The sequence below is a fragment of the Oncorhynchus mykiss genome, chromosome 21 (assembly GCF_013265735.2).
Source record: "Oncorhynchus mykiss isolate Arlee chromosome 21, USDA_OmykA_1.1, whole genome shotgun sequence".
Classification (NCBI taxonomy): Eukaryota; Metazoa; Chordata; class Actinopteri; order Salmoniformes; family Salmonidae; genus Oncorhynchus; species Oncorhynchus mykiss.
The window spans coordinates 44,863,011-44,882,542 of record NC_048585.1 but is presented as its reverse complement, the minus strand read 5'-3'; the positions used below and the strand labels follow the sequence as shown (position 1 = coordinate 44,882,542).

General features: G+C 42.0%; 2 protein-coding genes across 9 annotated transcripts; one reads left to right on the top strand and one right to left on the bottom strand.

The window, feature by feature from the left end:
- Nucleotides 1-533: 533 nt before the first annotated feature.
- Nucleotides 534-11,301, top strand: LOC110500540 (TRAF-interacting protein with FHA domain-containing protein A). 4 transcript variants are annotated; one of them, XM_036957951.1, is made up of 2 exons: nucleotides 534-724; nucleotides 10,258-11,301. In XM_036957951.1, exon 2 carries the CDS (start codon nucleotides 10,317-10,319, stop codon nucleotides 10,911-10,913), a length of 597 nt encoding a protein of 198 aa, XP_036813846.1. In that variant the 5' UTR covers nucleotides 534-724; nucleotides 10,258-10,316; the 3' UTR covers nucleotides 10,914-11,301. The 4 variants fall into 4 exon arrangements, with proteins under 4 accessions (XP_036813846.1, XP_036813845.1, XP_036813848.1 ...); XM_036957950.1 differs by lacking the exon at nucleotides 534-724 and adding an exon at nucleotides 2,382-2,439; XM_036957953.1 differs by lacking the exon at nucleotides 534-724 and adding an exon at nucleotides 2,622-2,956.
- A 2,563-nt stretch (nucleotides 11,302-13,864) lies between these two features.
- On the bottom strand, nucleotides 13,865-19,348 carry LOC110500539 (RNA-binding protein 4.1). Of its 5 annotated transcripts, XR_002470122.2 has the most exons (6): nucleotides 19,192-19,348; nucleotides 18,242-18,669; nucleotides 17,475-18,130; nucleotides 15,854-15,950; nucleotides 14,725-14,892; nucleotides 13,865-14,168 (listed from the first exon to the last, which is right to left on the bottom strand). XR_002470122.2 is itself a non-coding variant. In XM_021577947.2 (4 exons), the coding sequence occupies exons 1-3, from the start codon at nucleotides 19,287-19,289 to the stop codon at nucleotides 17,499-17,501; spliced, it is 1,158 nt and encodes a 385-aa protein (XP_021433622.2). In that variant the 5' UTR covers nucleotides 19,290-19,348; the 3' UTR covers nucleotides 13,999-14,168; nucleotides 17,475-17,498. The 5 variants fall into 5 exon arrangements, 3 of the variants coding, with proteins under 3 accessions (XP_021433622.2, XP_036813844.1, XP_036813843.1); XR_005038615.1 differs by lacking the exon at nucleotides 15,854-15,950; XM_021577947.2 differs by lacking the exons at nucleotides 14,725-14,892; nucleotides 15,854-15,950 and having other exon boundaries at nucleotides 13,999-14,168.
- Between the last annotated feature and the right edge of the window lie 184 nt (nucleotides 19,349-19,532).

Below are 19,532 nucleotides of genomic sequence, written 5' to 3'. Positions count from 1 at the left end.
GACTTGGGAACGTTTGGGGAGTATACAAATATCAAGGGGTATCTTTTTAAGTGTGAGCTCTTTCTGAGATTTGTTATGGTTTGTTACCAAGGCAGTTTGATGTTGCATGCAAATAATGATGTTGCTAATTGTGTTGATAATGCCTTTGAAAAGCCTTGTGATGTCTTTGATCAACATGCACTCGATTTCACTATTTATGCTGCACTGAGGGATTCTGAGGAGGATGATAACCTGCCCTCAGGTCCAACACTTTCAGCCCATAGTTTTCATGTTGTTACTTTCAGGGAGGCAGGAGGGTGGACCGTGCACTCATCAAGACTTGGTTTACTTTTAGCTGACAAAAACACACTGTGGCAAAGTGACGGCAGAACTAATAAACGGGCTCTGCCCTCTCACTCAAATGGCCACCCCGGCCAGAACTACAGATCACAAAATGGCCGGCCTCCAAAAACTACAATCCCCAGAAGCAAGGGGAATGCTCGGAAGGTGGGGCCGACCCACAGATAACGGGTCAAGACAAACCAGGAAGAGAGAGAGGAAGGGGATGGGGGAAAAATAGACAATATATATCGTCTGGATTTACCTTATATGACCTGGACTGTTTGGACTTACCTGTTGGTATTTGGACCTGGACCGACTGAGAACCCGATTTGTGTACCAAACCCTGCTATCCTTGACCATGCCTGAGGCCTGGGTGGACTAGGACATAGAAACCAACATACAGGTACTGTCCTGTTCGAAAGAACTCTCATTCTGGGGTGATTTTGGTGACGGTCTCCTGTTAAACTTGTGACAAACTCTCCTAACCTTGAAGAGGTTTGTCACACTACCTACAGCATCAACCAAATGACAAGTGTGCTTCTGAAATGGCACCATGTGGGCCCTGCTCAAAAGAAGTGCCTCTGGCCAAAGGCAGTGCACTATATAGGGAATATGGTGCAATTTTGGATGCAACCAAGGTCTCAGCCCCCACCATCACACCAAAACTCCTTCCTGAACCACACTCATACCACATGTTTATATGCAGACCAGAACCTGATGTTGTTACGATAGTCATCTGACAAAGTAAACAAAATACTTTATCACATTTGATGCCTGATATCTATCAGAATGCTTTCGATGACTTGAGAAAGTATTGAGAGGATATACAAATAGTATAGATACAATCTCTTTGTGTGAGCACTATAGAGATGTAGTGAAAGTAGGTATGAGGAAGTATCGAGCAACCTTCCCCCTGCTGGTCAGGGCCTATACTGGTAATTTTGAGATCCACCAGAATTAGACAATATGTAAATGTAAAAACAGTCTTCAGTGTATACATTCAATAGTCTAATATATATATATATATATATAAGTGCACCAATGGTATTCTGTCTGATGTAAAATGATTCGCCACAATGTCCAAGATTCCTGAATTAAACTGCTGGAGAAAGCATTTGTGATACCAATGAATAATGTTAATGATAATGTTAATGCTACTAATACCTTTTTATGAGCAGTTGTGTAAAGTATTTAAGTCATTTTAAAGTACTATTCAAGTAGTTTTTTTGTGGTATCTGTACTTTACTTTAATATTTATATTTTTTGACAACTTTTACTTCACTACATTCCTGAAGAAAAGAATGTACTTTTTACTCCATACATTTTCCCTGACACCCAAAAGTACTAGTTACTGAATTCACACACTTATCAAGAGAACATCCCTGGTCATCCCTACTGCCTCTGATGTGGCGGACTCACTAAACACAAATGCTTTGTTTGTAAATGATGTCTGAGTGTTGGCGTGTGCCCCTGGCTATCTGTAAATTTAAAAAGAAAAAGGGTGCTATCTGGTTTGCTTAGTATAAGGAACTTGAAATAATTTTTTACATTTGATACTTGACTATAGTTTAGCATTTACATTTATTTTTGATAAATAAGTATATTTCAAACCAAATACTTTTACTCAAGTCGTATTTCACTGTGTGACTTTCACTTTTACTCGAGGCATTTTCTATCAAGGTATCGTTACTTTTACTCAAGTATGGCAATCGGGTTCTTTTTCCACCACTGTTTGAGTGTGTAAATTGGAGCTTTCCAATAATAATCAATGCCGTATTACCATAAAAATTCAAATTCTAGATCTAAAATGAGGGCAAGCATATTTGCATATGTTCCATAGGGTGTGCTTATCTCTCGATAGCTTTTTGAAGACATGTAGCATGAGGACAGAAAAAGGTCAGAGGGGAGGGTTCTGTCTGTTTACTGATGTCACAGCAGCCAATCAGGCCTGTGGACCCACACTCCAGTAGTGTATAAAAAGACACCCATAACCTCTTGACTCTCACTCCCATCTGTAACAGAGGATGACTAGTCTACGCATGAGAAGATGCCGTCATCGGAGGTGGAATTATACAATGACCCAACTATGTTTATTTTCTTTGCTGACATTTAGTACAGGTAGGTTTAAGGAATCCATATGTATGAAAACTTAAAGTGGCAGTGCACGGTGAAGGCTCGGTGCAGATTTCGCCACAAACTGCATTAGAAAATGCTGACAGAATAGAGGGATGAGAAGAGACTAAAAAACATGTGAAGATATTCAAGTCATGTAAATCTTTGTTTTTGTCCTTTCTAAAGGGTGGTCTACTACCACCAGACAGTCTAATGTCCTAAATACATTCATCTCTGGATGCACAGTTGGTTTGAGATGTTTCATCTCAGAAACCGAAGGAAGTTACTTCAACTGGTTCAAGATGACAGTGGGACAAGCTTCAGTCTGCGTGCTATCACTTTACATTCACTCCAACATTCTATGGGGAGTTTAACAACAGCACCTGGTTTGTAGCAAGGAAAGTGGAGCTAGTTTTGTGCTGACTATTGAAGACGCCAGACCATCAGATAAGGGGATGTGTTACTGTGCCACACGAGATTGATGCCATGATCTTCGGAAAGGGTGTGTTTCTTTTGCATTAGGGTAAGTAACAAATATATGTATTATCATGTGCCTATCAGGCTCTTTTAAGTGGTTATATTAAAACAAAAACAATTATGAGAACCTTGGTTTTACTGTGTTATAAAGGGTGCAGATTCCAGGAACCAGCATCTTACTCAGCAGCCTATGTCTTAGTCAGTCCAGCCAGGAGACTCTGTGATTCTGAACTGTATAATACACACTGAGACCTGTGCAGGAGAACACAGTGTCTATTGGTTCAGACATGGCTCAGGAGAATCCCATCCAGAATAATTTACCCACTTGAAAATAGAAGTGATCAATGTGTCTACAACCTCCCCAAGAGGAACCTCAACCTGTCTGATGCTGGGACTTACTACTGTGCTGTGGCTTTGTGGTGAGATCCTGTTTGGAAACGGGACAAAGCTGGACATTGAAGATATTTTGCTTTGAACTTCTAAATTTAGATTTTGTTCTGTAATAATTCATCTCTGATCTGTAACAATTCAAGACAAATCAAACTAAAATACATGTGCTGATGCAACTCTGAATTGTAAAAGGGTCGAAGACGAAGCTTACAAAATTTGACATGTATACCTGTGTTTCTAAGAAAGAATATCAACAACTTCCTTTAAACCCCAAACTCCTAGCTTTAATTGTGTCCAACATCTTGAGTTTGATCGCCATCGTTGTCCTTACAGGGTAAAACTCTTTTACTAGTGATTTGTGTTTCTACTTAAATGGCTCCTGCCATTTTGTGTGGTCATTCACATGTGACCAGGGGCGTCATGCACCCCAAAAAATCTGAGGGCGCACAAAGTACGTGAGAATGTCTGAGTGGTGGTCAGTAGGGGGGCTAGGCCCAGTCCGTACATTAATTTTTTCAAACACATTAAAAAGTTTTTCCTGCAATCTAGAGCCATAATCATTGTGCTTAATTCTATATAAAAAAAAATAATAATAAAAAACGGTATATTTTTAATTTTTCTGCGGTTCTAAGCATACTTCTCTGCATCTCTGTTAAAATCTGTGTAAAATATTGAAAGGAATGTGAGTCTTATTCAGTACATTTAGTTATTGCTTGCTTTTCTAAAGTCTACCAACCTTGTCAGCAGGCATGCCAGCTAAGATCGTAAGACAAGCTAGCTACTCGAACATGATTGATAGCCTGAAATGGCTTCTTGGTAGCTAGTTATGAGGTTCGGTGATTGGGAATCTGGGCTAGCCAGGACCGAGTTTGGGAAACCCTGCTCTTCGGCGATGTCTTGACTTCCCTGATCTGTGTGTACAACACCTATCCAGCAGAGGGCAGTAAACTTCCACAAAGGGAACAGACTACAGGCAAAGGAAGGATCTCATCATTCACGTTTATTTTTTTAAACATTTTAGTAATTTAGCATACTCTTATCCAGAGCGACTTACAGTAGTGAGTGCATTACATGTTCATACTTTTCCATTACCAGTCATATGATGATGGCCATATGTTGGTTTATAGAAAAGGATAGATTATCTGTAGTTTGGCCTGGCTAGCCTTCCAACATTATGTACAGTACCGTTGTTTGGAAAGGACACTATCAAACCAGAGTGAAGAAACAAGATTATGGTTTTAATTATTTTATTATGAGTGCATGACATATCAGGGAAAAAAGTTTATTAGGACTATATACTTTTAAATCCAAGTATTCAAGTAGTACAGCTGTAAAAACCACTACAACTATTTACAGTATAGGCTGCAGTATACAGTTGAAGTCTGAAGTTTACATACACCTTAGCCAAATACATTTAATCTCAGTTTTAAACAATTCCTGACATTTTAATCCTAGTACAAATTCCCTGTCTTAGGTCAGTTAGGATCACCACTTATTTTAAGAATGTGAAATGTCCGAATAATAGTAGAGAGTGATTTATTTCAGTTTATGTCTTTCATCACTTTCCCAGTGGGTCAGAAGTTTACACACACTCAATTAGTATTTGGTAGCATTGCCTTTAAATTGTTTAACTTGGGTCAAATGTTTCAGGTAGCCTTCCACAAGCTTCCCACGATAAGTTGGGTGAATTTTGGCCCATTCCTCCTGACAGAGCTGGTGTAACTGAGTCAGGAATGTAGACCTCCTTGCTCGCATACGCTTTTTCAGTTCTGCCTACACATTTTCTGTAGGATTGAGGTCAGGGCTTTGTGATGGCCACTCCAATACCTTGACTTTGTTGTCCTTAAGCCATTTTGCCACAACTTTGGAAGTATGCTTGGGGTCATTGTCCATTTGGAAGACCCATTTGCGACCAAACTTTAACTTCCTGACTGATGTCTTGAGATGTTGCTTCAATATATCCACATAACTTCCCTCCCTCATGATGCCATCTATATGTGAAGTGTACCAGTCCGTCCTGCAGCAAAGCACCCCCACAACATGATGCTGCCACCCCCATGCTTCACGGTTGGGATGGTGTTCTTCGGCTTGCAAGCCTCCCCCTTTTTCTCCAAACATAACAATGGCCATTATGGCCAAACAGTTCTCTTGTTGTTTCATCAGACCAGAGGACATTTCTCCAAAAAGTACGATTTTTGTCCCCATGTGCAGTTGCAAACCGTAGTCTGGCTTATTTATGGCGGTTTTGGAGCAGTGGCTTCTTCCTTGCTGAGCGGCCTAAAAGAGTGAATAAATAAGGCTATCTTAACCATCTTAATCAGTAGGCCAAGTTAGAGGTCAGTGCAAGTTAGAGGTCAGTGCTATTGGTCTATAACTAATCAGCACATGAAGGGTTCTTACCAGGCTTTACAAAAGTTAACATTACTGCACGTTTCAAACCAGAAGGTATAACTCCCTCACTCCAAATTGTATTAAATAATCCCAGGAAAACATGTAGGACCTCATCGGGTAGATGCTTAATCATTACATGGCACAACTGATCATGACCTGGGGCTGGAAATCCACAGCCTATCAAGGCTGAACGCATGTCATGTATGGTAAAAACAGCATCCAAAGAAAATACAGTATCCCTATTCTTATACACATTAACATGAGCATTTAAAACCGCACCCCTGCGTTGCTTATATACTTCATCCAAAGTAACCCCACTATGTACCCTAGCAAATGTCTTCCCCAACAAATCAGCTTTTTCTTTATCAGTTACGTCCATTTTCTGACCCACAACCAAAATGGAATTCGAGATGCTTGCTTCTTCCAGTCATCTTCTTCTACATAGACCATACATCCCCCAGCTCAGTAATCCTGCCTATTGTAGAGCAGATCTGTCTCCATACATTTCTTGACAGGCTTAATGACCCTATGTACTAAAGCTCTCTTCCTTTGGAAAGCTACTAGATTCTCAGGAGTCATATTCCTACGCAACACTCTGTAAGCCCTATTTGTTTCTCAAATAGCCACAGTGCCCTCTTCAGTCCACCAAGGAGCCACCTTCCTTTTCTCGCCCACTGGCACACATTTGCAGCACTCAAAATCAGAGAGGTCACAGAGGCAGCACATACATCAACTGTCCAACAGACTTTAAGCAATGATCACCAAACTTTTCCCAGTCTGCTTTTTGAAAGCACCATCTTCTGACTGTTACCCCATTTGGAATAGTAACATCAAAGTTCATGGTGCATGAAATCGGGAAATGATCACTTCCAACAGTAGAATAATTGTATCAGGTTTCAGGTAAGACCCAAGTGCGGACTGTGTTGAAGTAACAATGTTTATTGCAAAAACAGGGGCAGGCAAACGACAGGTCAAGGCAGGCAGGGATCGATAACCCAGAGTAGTGGGGCCCGAGGTACAGGGTGGCAGGCAGAACCAGGGTCAGGTCAGGCAGAGGTCGGTAATCCAGAGTAGGGGCAAAGGCACAGGACAGCAGGCAGGCTCAGTCAGGAAAGGCAAGGGTCAAAACCAAGAGAGACTGGGGAAAAGCAGGAGCTGAGACAAAACGCTGGTTGACTTGAACAAACAAGACGAACTGGCAACAGACAAACAGAGAACCCAGGTATAAGTACCCAGGGGATAATGGGGAAGATGGGCCACACCTGGAGGGGGACAGAGACAAGCACAAGGACAGGTGAAGCAGATCAGGGCGTGACACACATTATATTCCATTCATACATAAATGCAGTAGAGTTAGAAGCCATTGTGAGGTCCAGGCAGGATGTAACCCCTCTAAAAACATCAACTCTTGTACCACATCCATCGTTAAGACATACTAATGCTCATATCTTCCACAATAGTACCATTAGCATCTGTATGTGTGCTTTCCAATAAACTACTATGTGCATTAAAGTCGGCGAACCACATCTCTCAAGTGCCCAATTTTCCTGATATTTCATGAAACATCACTACAGATAGTTGACGACAAGGGTTGCAAAAATTGTGTCACTTAATATTACTACCTGCAATGTAGATTTCCACAATCACACATTCATATTCAGATGGCACAGTTAAATGACGATATACAAGACCTTCTCTTATGAACTTAACACACCCACCACCCTGTCCAGTTGATCTATCAGGTCTGATTGAGCAATAACCAGAAATAATCAAATCAAGATGTAAAAGCCATGTTTCTAGAACACATATCACTTCAGGTTTGATCTCTAAATCAATGACATATTTGTTAAACTCCTAACCGTTAGAAATAAGGCTCCTAGCATTACACTGATGGATAACAAAAACAATAACACTAATTATAATCATACTGAGACATTCCATCATTAGGATTATTAGGAGTCAACATATCAACAATCATGGCGACAGTAACATCTGTTACCCCTAAAAACTCTGTAGCTGCTTCCACAATCTTCAACTTGGCAGTTCTTCTTTCCAAAAACGCGGGCAGGTTGATAACCTTTCCAATGAAGGCTAAAAAAGTCAATCTGATTAACTATTAAGGTGTCCTTTGAAACAACACATATTTGTGAGCGCAAGATTTCTGAACAGGTATCCTATCCGTGTCTGGACCAACATAAGTAACATTTCTTACAGTAGGTCCACTAATTCCAGCAGTAGCCATATTATCTCCATCATTCTGCCTAATAGTTAAACCAATCTGCCTTGATGCCTCTGCATAAGAGACATTATGAGTGATTTTATATCTTTGGGCATCTCTAGCCTCTTTCTGGCATCCACCAACTGCTGTACTGTGTGCACCCCCCCTCCCCCTCCCCATTTACAACATTTAACCTTGACATTGTTTCCATATTCAACATAACATAATCATCCCCTACACACTTGGCACATATTTTCTTTCCTTTGCACAGAGCCGCTACATGTCCCATTCTTTGGCATTTAAAACACATTAATTGAGGTGGGGCAAACTCTTTGTAACAGTGAAAGCCAGGAAGCCCATCTGTTCTGTCTTTGGTTCAACCTTCTCGAACATGAATAACACTGACAGGCTTTCACTTCTCTGCCTCTCTTTCTTACTGAACAGCCTTTTGGCTTCAACCACTATGACCCCTCTACATTTTATTTTATATAATCTATGGTGGAACCCCAGAAACGACCATCCTAAGGCTAGCCAAAGCTCTAGGGACATGACCTGTGATTTTCTTCCCATTGAGAGTTTTCAGAATCTTCCCTTGCTGATATATAAAGGCCATATATTACTTTTCCATATGGGGTTACTGAAAGTCGTAAGGAAGTTGCATGGAGCCTGCAAAATTGAAATCATAAACAGACATTCCCTAAAGAGATAGAGCTATTGGGGAATTCTGGAATTTCCCAAGGCAAGCAGCAATTTACTGTCTACGGTGGTGCGATGTAATATGGTCAATGCTAGAAGGTATACGGCTTTTGTCAAATGAACGTCAAAATGTTGACCTTTTTTGCATTTTAGCTAACACTAACCATTTTCCTAACCTTAACCTAATTATTCTAACCTGCTACGTTAACTCTCATAAACTGTTGCATAAATTCTCATAGCCTTCAAATTCTCCTAACCTGTTACAAAAAGTCAAATCTGACAAAAAACTGTATCCCATCTAGTCATAACCATGAATGGTGGAGCGCGTGCTTGCTGACTCAACGGTTATCCCCTTCCTGTTGTTTTGCTCTCGGCAGTACTATCACAGTACAGTATGGTTTAGAAACGCTGTTGTACTATCATAGATAGAACATATCTTTGTTACTATCCTCCGACACCCATTATAGTTCGCACAAAGGTTGGTGCGCCAGTAGGCAGGCAATAGTTGTTGTACCCTTTCAAGTAAGCAAGTCAACAGTCGGAGACGCATACTTACTGTATGTAGCCTGATCTTTGCAGACGTGTGTGTACAATTGCTACAACTACCTAATTTTACAGGTAAGATATAGCCTAGCAAGTTTGGTAGTGAACATTCAGAATGGTTTTGTTGTTTGATTGAATGTCATGACATTTCAATATCAGTAAAATCTTCGACAAGTCTAGTCATGTTATTAGAGCTATAGAAAAACATGTGTGCAAGAATGTTGCAGATCGAACATGTTCTTCACTTCTGACAATATAGTAGACTGGCTGTTGTGAAAAACTGTTTCCTAAACTGGCGGAGTATGGGTTGTTCCACCAATTAGGTGTATTTTGAGTAGTGTAACTTCTATGGTTCCTGGAAGAAGCCTTTTTGGTTCCAGGTATAACTATTTTGGGTTCCATGTAGAACTCTGTGTAAAGGGGTCTATTTGGAACTCAAATGGGTTCTACCTGGAACCAAATGGGTTTTACCTGGAACCAAAAAGGGGTCTACAAAGGGTTCTCCTGTGGGTACAGCCAAATAACCCTTTTTAGGTTCTATATAGCACCTTTTTTTCTAATAGTGTAGAGGATGCAGTGGAACATGTCAAAATGCTGAATATTGACACTTTAGCATATCTTTATTCATACATTTGTTTTTGATGTATTGCGTTTTCCATGTGGTCTATAGTAAAGAGCACTTCATTTAATATAACAGGCTTTTAAAATTCAACATTGGTGCACAATTTCTACTTAAAATATCTGAGGCAAAAGGCACTCATTTCATGGAACGACCCATATAAAATAGGCTACATTCATAGCACAGTGAAATTACTTTCATCAAGTGAAAGTTTTAGAGGAAATGCTGAATGAGGCTGGGTGTGTGGAATGATGCAATTCTGACAAGTCGTCCTTAAAATGAGAACAAAAAGTGTTAACAAAACAAGAGATTTTCTACTGCTTTATGGAAATACCCTGACATTTCTCCCTATGGAATTGTGCAATAGAATGAAATGTTTTTAATTTCAGTACCCTCTGTCTGAGCTGTTATTCTATTTCTAGTAATAAGACTTGTTTAGTGCCAGAATAACAAAAAATAGTCCATTTAATTATCTCTGTTTTTCTTTCAGACCAATTGAAACTGAAAGTCAGCATCCTTTCAATTGCAAAAGCTATCATAACACACATCATGGAGCTTCCTCACACCATGGAAACAGAGGAGCTGATGACCTACCTCCAGATCCAGCTCTACCACCCCCAGCAGGCCTCTAAGGCTCTTTACCGCCTGCTGCCCGTGGACGCCAGGCACAAGCACCCAGCCGAGGACCCCCTGAGGCTGGGCCGGGACGTCCACGGATGCACCTTTGCCCTGGCCGACCCACGGGTCTCCCGCAAGCAGCTGGCCTTGCAGGCCTACCACACCGCCAACAGCCCTGACATGCTGTTCTCTGTGCAGAACCTGAGCCAGAAGGGACACGTGACGGTCAACGGGTCAGAGTTGGGGTACCTGGAGAGGGCAGAGCTGCCGAATAAGGCCCTGGTCCGGTTCGGGGAGTATGAGCTGCTGATACGTCGTGAGAATGGAGAGGCAAAGGGGAGCTTCGAGGTGGAGTTTGGGGTGCTGGCAGTGCCTCCTTCCAGAGAGGTGGGCGTGCCAAGTATTGTTCCCGTCATGGATACAGGCTCAGACCATTCAAACAATGGCATCCCACCACTCATGAGCCATGGGCCGATAGAGATGGATGAGACAATCATGTACCAATCATGCAGTATGTTTCTCTCATAGACAATGATTTTCTCTTTACCTAGTAGCAGTTGTCTTTAAACAATATTGATGTTAAACATTGTATAATTTCTCGTGGACAGGAAGTGACAAACCTTAACAATAATTTTACTTCTGGGTAACCGAGATTTAACATTCTGTAAACTTAATCATACTGTTGACTGAATGTAGGGCCAAGCCATTGGGACCTCAAGTGTAGTTTTTCTTATCACTCCGCAAGTGTTACTAAGACTGTTACGTTATTATATAAAATGTGAAACTAAAGCTTCTGAATATTGACCTTTTTCATGTAGTTCAAGTATCAGTGTTAAATGAAAGATGGGGAAGGATCATATGGTTTTGTAACTGTTTTGTAAATGTTGACTATAATAATAAAACTGTTTTTATTTGATTATTGTGTTACACGTCGTATACTTGCCAAAGCCTTTAACAAGTAAGTCAACTTTTATTTGCAAGGCACCAAGGTTTCTGAACCAATCAGACGGCCCTGAATGTGTTTGCATTTGGTGAAGGGTCAGGGAGGTACATACAGTGGTATTCAGACCCCTTGACTTTTCCCACATTTTGTTAAGTTACAGCCTTATTCTAAAATTGATTGCTGAGAATTGTTATTTATTTAATCTACACACAATACCCCATAATGACAAAGCAAAAACAGGTATTTTTGTTTTGCTCACTATTACAAATAATAAAGAGATACATAACATAAGTATTCAGACCCATTGCTATGAGACTTGAAATTGAGCTCAGGTGCATCCTGTTTCTATTTATCATCCTTGAGATGTTTCTACAACTTGAATGGAGTCCACCTGTGGTAAATTAAATTGATCGGACATGATTTGGAAAGGCACACACCTGTCTATATAAGGTCCCACAGTTGACAGTGCATGTCAGAACAAAAACCAAGCCATGAGTTCGAAGGAATTGTCCTTAGAGCTCCGAGACAAGATTGTGTCGAGGCACAGATCTGGGGAAAGGTACCACAACATGTCTGCAGCATTGAAGGTCCCCAAGAACACAGTGGCCTCCATCATTCTTAAATGGAAGAAGTTCGGACCCACCAAGACTCTTCTTAGAGCTGGCTGCCCGGCCAAACAGCAATGGGGGAGAAGGGCCTTGGAGAAGGGCCCCAAGACGACTCAAGGCTGTAATCACTGCCAACGGTGCTTCAACAAAGTACTGAGTAAAGGGTCTGAATACTTATGTAAATGTAATATTTCAGTTTTGTATTTTTAATCAATTTGGAAACATTTCTAAAAACCTGTTTTTGCTTTGTCATTATGGGGTATTGTATGTAGATTCATAAGGGGAAAAAAACAATTTAATCCATTTTAGAATATGGCTGTAACGTAACATTTGGAAGAAGTCAAGGGGTCTGAATACTTTCCGAATGCACTGTGATCCAGAAATCTGTGTAGAAGTAGCGTGCCGTTTGGCCTGAGCGTCTGGGTAGCCAGGCAAAGGGCCACTAGCTCTGAGGAAGGTATGGCTCATCTGGACTTGGGCTTGGTCCTGTCAGTTCTCTTTTGCTCATCCATCTGCAGGAGGTAACCCCCTGTCAGCTGCCCCTCCTGGAAACAGCGATAAACCCCAGAGTCGAACGGAGAGGACCGGTGGATGAGGTAGCTGTTTCCCCATTGTGAGTGATCCAGGGAGTGGGTTCTGTTCTTTTGGAGGTCCAACTGGGTTAGAGGCTATGTGTCTCGTTCCCCGTATACAGGGATGTGGACAGAAATGTAAAAAAGAGTGAGTTATAACAAGTGACTAGTGGGCTCGGAAATATCCAGGTATACATTTTAATGTTCACGAATAAGCCATTATAGATGTGTTGATTGGTATGTTGACGGCGCTCCCTTAATATGACCTTACTAAAGAGCCCCTGAAGTGGAAAGGGTCCATCAGCTCACCTGTACACAGAGACGGAGGGACACGTGAGCAATGTACAAGGAGGCGGTGATTTCAACAGGCTTCAGGAGTGACAGGTGGAGCATCCGTTGTAGAGTGGGAACGTCATGGTCGTCATGCTGAGAGGTCGGGCAGTCCTGCCGACATGTCACTATGAGCTCTGGGCCCCGGACAATGGAGAAAACTTGCAACCTCCTCTCTAGATGTCTCTGAACCATCCCACATGGAGAGCTTCCCCGGGCTTCCCCTCTCCTGTGCTCACATAGTGTGTATAGCACAACCTAGGTAAAGGATAGAGGAAACTAGGAAATAGCAGTTCTCAGAGGAAACTAGGAAATAGCACTTCTCAGAGGGTGTAACATGACACTACAACTCTTTCTGTCACAGGAAGTAGCAAAATCGAAACAAAGTGGTATCAATGTATTATTAATATCATAGTATCTTCTTTCTTAACAGCATTTATGCAACTACACACTGAATCACTCAACCCTCTCTCAAAGTTCCCCACAGCGATTGCAACCCTGATGTAAACACCTCCACCTCCCCTAGCCTCACTGTCAAGTTCTCCCTGCACCCCAGCTCCAAACAAGCCAGGGTTACATCACTGACTGACAGGAATAAATAAGACTCCAGAGTCATGAACCCAGGTCTCAAAGGATGTAGCGAGGAACCAGGGCAAACCAGTGGCAGGGTTGAGGGCTTAGTAGAGCCACAAGGCAGGTATTGCCAGTGCCACACTCAACCAATGGGGCTTCAGCAAAACAGTAAGCCACACCCCAGACAGGAGCATGACCAATAAGCTCACAGTAACAAAATCCATTGTCCTCCAGGACTAGCCTAGAGTATTTTTATGTCTGGAAAGCACCTACTCAGGGATCATTTGCAGTTCTTTACCGTTGAGTGTTGCATTTCAATGCCTCTGTACTTCCCCAGAGTTATATTAGGAAGTCCTTTACCATTCTGTGATCTCATCAAACAGCTGTGATAGTGTGAACGGTGCCTCAAAAAGACAGGATATTTTGTCCATACTCAAGAAATAAAATAATCAATTATACATAAAAAATAATTTATTCATTTTTGGTAGTTAGATTGGTAAATGACATACATTTGAAAATCAGTGCTTTCAAGTAATATTTCTGCAGTTGAGCATTTAAGCAAAAGCAACACTGATGGCAACAGTAAAAATTGTTCAAAATTTATGACTTTAATGGTGACAGTACATAGAAATGGTGAGCATCAAGGACAACAGTATGCTGATGCCACTTCAACTCAAGGAGTCTCATCTGGTCAGCAAATGATTAGGCAACAGTCAGACAGTATTCTTTCTTCAAGCTGGTCCTGCCCAAGTCCCTCCTGAAGAAAGAAGAGATTATTTAAAATAAAATAAAAATGTGTGTAATTTTAACCCCTTTTTCTCCCCAATTTCATGATATCCAATTGCGATCTTGTCTCGTTGCTGCAAATCCCCAACGGGCTTGGGAGAGACAAAAGTCGAGTACTCAGAAACATGACCTGCCAAGCCACACTTCTCAACACCTGCTCGCTTAACCCGGAAGCCAGCTGCACCAATGTGTCGGAGGAAACACCGTTCAACTGACGACCGAAGTCAGCTTGCAGGCGCCTGGCCCGCCACAAGGAGTTGCTAGAGGGCAATGAGCCAAGTAAAGCCTCGCCCCCAAACCCTCCCCTAAGCCAGACAACGCTGGGCCAATTGTGCGCCGTCATATGGGACTTCCGGTCACGGCCGGTTGTGACACAGCCTGGGATTCGAGCCCAGGCTGTAGTGACGCCGCAACACTGCGATGCGATTGACCGCTGCGCCACTCGGGAGGCCTGAAGAGATGCATTTTTTTTTACCTCACTGAAATATTAAACCTAAGGCACAAAATGGCACAGAGAGATGTCTGACCATGATGGGCCATTGCACTTCCTGCATAAGGACCGATCTGGTAGTGGTGGCACCCATTCACAGCATACATAACCCTGAAGAGCAGTGTCAGAATATCAAGAGGAGCTGAAGTCCACTTCTGTACCAGAAGTCCACTTCTGTACCAACCACTGGAAAGAAGACCATGGCCTAGAGAGGAAGAGATTGGAGAAATAGGACGGAAGGCAAGTATCATTAAAAAGGACATACTAAGCATTGGGGAAGTCTGTTCATCCATACAATTACAAAAATAAATTTAGTACATCCAACATGACACTTATTCCAACATTTCATTACTGATACCTACATGGTTACAGTATTCTGCTAAATTAATTTCACAATACCTTCCCTAGCAGAATTCCACTTCCGTACCAACCTCTTGTGCAAGGAAAGAACAAGAGGCTGAGATACGGGGGATTGGAGCAATAAGATGGGAGAATCAGTTTGATAGAAAAGGATACTAAGCATGGGCAAAGTGTCAAATGGGAATTAAAAAGGTACTAAACATAGGTTTTTATTTTTGTTGCATTGTCATTTCAGAATTTCCAAAATATATCTGCCGCTAATAGCGGAATGATACTCTGAAACACTTACCCGCTAATGTTGGCTGTGATATTTGCCTATCATTTGGGAAAGCTGTTTGACTTTGACCATCTAAATCGCTGCAAAATATATTTTCATAAACAAAAATAGTTTGTACAGCTGTTTGAAGCTGAACCTTTGTTTCACTGAAAAGATTTTTCACAGCGATTAAGATTGTACAATGAGTCGCTTCACTATCCAGGGCTTATTTTCACAAACTGAAATTGAGCGAACAGTGTAGAATTTTACCAACCAGGAAATGAGAGCGATTTCCACTAGGTAAACAGCCAAAGTCAGAACAGCTTTCCCATTTTGACAAGTGCCGCTTCAGCGGGGAAACCAATAGACGAATAGCACAGCAAATCACACTGGTGGGTATGTAATACTGTGAAACACTATCATTCCACTATTACTGCAGATAATGAAAACCTGAAATGTACAATGCAAAAACAAAACAATCTATCCTTTGTAGCACCTTTAAAGTACAATAAATCTTAGTTCTGTATAAATGACCTTAATTGAACATTACCTCCACATGTCCATATCGTAGGATACAGCAAAAGACAGCACGACCGTCTCCTACATTGTGTCCACAACACCTATCCACAGATCATGGTTCTAACAACCTACAAAGAGCAGAAGTGCTAAGCATACCAGGGCTTATTGTCCTATGTATCATGGGAGAGCGCATTAATTAGATCGCTAAGCCAAAATATTACATTTATTTAAGAGAATGATGGTGAAGAACATGCAGTGGTTGAAAGATGGAAACTGACATTGTAAAATTAAGCACCTTCAGAGAGCGCAAGAGATAATACATTTGCCATCGCAAAGAAAAAGATAAGAGGGTAATTTCCCCACTACTTTGAATATAAATTAAACATTGAAAAGCGTATTTTTCAGAATGGACCGAAATGCCATAGATTAAGTTAGTGCTGCTGCATATTGGCTTTCACTGACTGCAATGAGCATCGTCATGAAGCGCCTATAATAACGAGGAAAGATGGGGAAGTTCAAAGTGACGATAGTTCAAATCTGTTTATTAAAAAGCTTTGAAATCAAAAATGGCATCTGTAAAGAAAAGAAAACCATACATAAAACGCAGCTTTGGGGTATCTAGGTATGTAAATCGGCATATAATTGAACACAAAATGTCTAACAAATCAAATTTGCATAGGTAGTTAAATCACTACGCTAACAGTTGCGTCGCAAAACGTCTTGAATACTGGCAAGTACCACCCAAAACCAAGATCACACCAGTTAAAGCGATATTACACTAACACGTTGTTGGACTAATTATGCAAATGAGTGTGTGGTTTATTAATCAAACTGAAGCTAGGTACAGCTCTGAAAAAGACATCTGCAGAATCTTCGTAACATTCATGTTTACCAAAATTACATGGATTGCTATTTAATTAACATTCAAATAGTCCCTTCATGAATATCACAGTTTAGAGGGTTTGTATCCATGAAAATTATTTTATAAAGGAAGAAATTTTATGTTAGGTCTTAGGCCAACATAGAGCCCTTAGGAGTACTGCGTCATTTCAAAATAGAATAACACCTCAAATACAGTAACCCCCTCTGCCTTTATCCTTTGCCCCAAAACAGCTTATGAACCTCGAACAATAAAATCAAGCAGAACAAATGTAAAACAGTTCAAGAAAGAGGACGAAACCGTAGACAAAAGCGTATTTTTTTGTATGGGTGGCCGCAAGCAATAGAGTATCTTCCAGTAAGTCGCAGGTGAACGCAACGCCACAGACGAAGGGGGGGTATAGTGCCACGTGCATCAGGAGACGACGATCTTGTCGGATAATTTAACCCTGGAAAGAGAGCAAACCACACAAGTCAAGCGCATTTTACTCATGGAGGAACGCGCTGAGGTTCAGTAAAACTTCCAGCATTCTTTAAAAGGCATATTACGATTTTACATTGTTAAGTTGAAGCAGATTTGGAGAGTTTGTAAAAAGCTAAGGATATGGTGAAACAATGCATTTGGAGCTTTTCTAGTCTGGTATTTTAAGCGAGACACTGAACGTCAATGCGAGGAGTCACCCCTAATTCAACCCTTCCACTCCCCATTGTTTTAAGTGAGCTAGATATGGAGTGTAATTGCATAGTGTACTATCCTGTTTCTGATTTCTCACCTTGAGTCAAGCACCAGTGTGCTTTCAATATGAGTAGCGGGCAGGAGGGGGCAGAGGCACCCTCTCAGCATAGGGGTCTCTGGTACGTGGTACGCTGTACATCGCTGGCCTGGACAGAGGAGAGAGCCGAGAGCGCTCATAGGAGTAGCCGTTACCTGCGGGGGGCATGGGGGGAGGGGGTCTTCTGATGGGACTGCGATCACGGGCATAGTAGGAGGACGGAGGAGGGAGGGGGCGACGCTCGTACGGGTTGAGGGAGGAGGCCCCAAGGCGCTCCCTAACCATGGCAGAAGGGGGTGGTGGTGGAGGGGGTATGGCACCAACACGCCTTTCATCTCCATAGCCTGAAAGGCCACCGTAAGGGGCAGGGCGCGCTCTGTACTTCTCATAGTAATCGACCACCCCGTAGCTTTCCCGCTCACGCTCATAAGCACGCTCTGGGGGGTAAGGGGCTCGTCTAGGGGGAGGTGGAGGTGGAGGGGGGCCAGGGTAACCCCCTGACATGCGACCTCTGTAATGAGGGGGCTCACGCAGACCCCTGTCCCCAGGGTAGCCACGAGGAGGTGGCCAGTATCCACCCCTATCTGGTGGGGGGCCGTAATCCTCTTCCTCCCCTCTGGGACGGCTTTTTGACATCTGAACGTGAATCCGTTTGCCTAGAGAGGAAAACCATGATTAACAGTCAGACAGTGACACGCAAGTCCATATTTAACGTCAGGACTTTCCAACAGTTCAATCGTAAATCTTAATGAGGGTAATTTTCTTACCTTGGAAGTCAGTGTTGTCTAATCCCTTTATGGCATCCTTGGCCTCATCGGAGTTGGACATGTGGATGAATGCGAAATTTTTTATGATGGCACATTCTGTCACTGTTCCATACTCCTCGAACAGAGTGCGGAGCTCATCGCCGTTGCCTTTCTCCACATTGGCCACATGAAGTTTCACTGGACCCTGGTTCTTCCCCCTGCTCGGCTCCACATTGATTGGCCTGCCATGAAGCTTGAAGAGGTGCAGGGTGCGGATGGCTTTGGTTGCAGACTTGCGGTCATCCATGTGGACAAAGGCATAGTTTTTGAACTTTGCACATTCTGTCACTGTGCCATGTTCAGTAAACAGGGCCTCAATCTCATCCTTTTCGACCTCGTTAGGGAGGTTTCCAATAAAGATCTTCACCATCTTTATGTTAACGCAGAGCCTGTGAGATAGGAGAGGCATGTCAATATACCAGTTAGGCTGCAAATAAAACCGTGATGTCAAGTGAGTGGGCGGCATGGACAGGAAGTGCAATGGTTAACGTTATGTTAGCTAGCTAACTAGTGCAATTGAATTCAAACTGGCCGAACAATTGCTGAATACTAGTTAAACAAACTATCTTCAATGTCTAAGTTCACATTTCTAAAGTCTGGCAAGCTGTTGTCTGGTAAGCAAAGTTGGAAAGCGGGGTTAGCTGTGGAATATCAAAAGTAGGCAAGACTTCCTCCATCACAGCGTCGACTGGGTGGCTAACAACGTTAGCAAGCCAACTTAGCTAATGTTAGCTAGCTAGCTAAGGACGTTAGCTATGATAGTTAACTAGCTAGCTCAATATAACGACCAAAATAAAAATGTCAAATTCATGCAATACAATTATCGTAAAGCAAGTTCAGACAGTTAATTTGGCATAAAAAGATAGAAATAAAGAATACATTATTGCCGTAGTAAAATTCCACAAACTCACCTCACTGCTACTAGGACGACGACGACACACGTTAACGTTACACCAACCCTTCTTCTATGCGTATAATGGCGGTCCACAAACAAACGTTTGAGGTGCATGAAGCCGATATAACACCTCACGTCCGTTTTTTTTTTTTTAACAATGCAACAAGTCCCGCCCACTAACAAGTTTGATTGGTGAATGGCCTTACCAGTAAAGTCTTCATTGTCAAATACGCAGCTTGATTGGACAAACTGGCAAAAAAAAATGAATTTACGGAGGACAAAAAAGGGATCAATTTGTTTTGTAAGGCCCGGTGCTCCGGGTATGTAGCGTTTGCATTTTTTTAGACCATTCCATTG

Coding starts and splice junctions, on each gene's coding strand:
- LOC110500540 (XM_036957950.1), top strand. CDS start 2,397: ATGACCCAACTATGTTTATTTTCTTTGCTGACATTTAGTACAG. Junction 2,440..10,257: donor TTTGCTGACATTTAGTACAG/GTAGGTTTAAGG, acceptor TTTTTCTTTCAG/ACCAATTGAAACTGAAAGTC.
- LOC110500539 (XM_021577947.2), bottom strand. CDS start 19,289: ATGCACCTCAAACGTTTGTTTGTGGACCGCCATTATACGCATAGAAGA. Junction 18,670..19,191: donor GTCGTCCTAGTAGCAGTGAG/GTGAGTTTGTGG, acceptor CCTATCTCACAG/GCTCTGCGTTAACATAAAGA. Junction 18,131..18,241: donor AGACAACACTGACTTCCAAG/GTAAGAAAATTA, acceptor TTTCCTCTCTAG/GCAAACGGATTCACGTTCAG.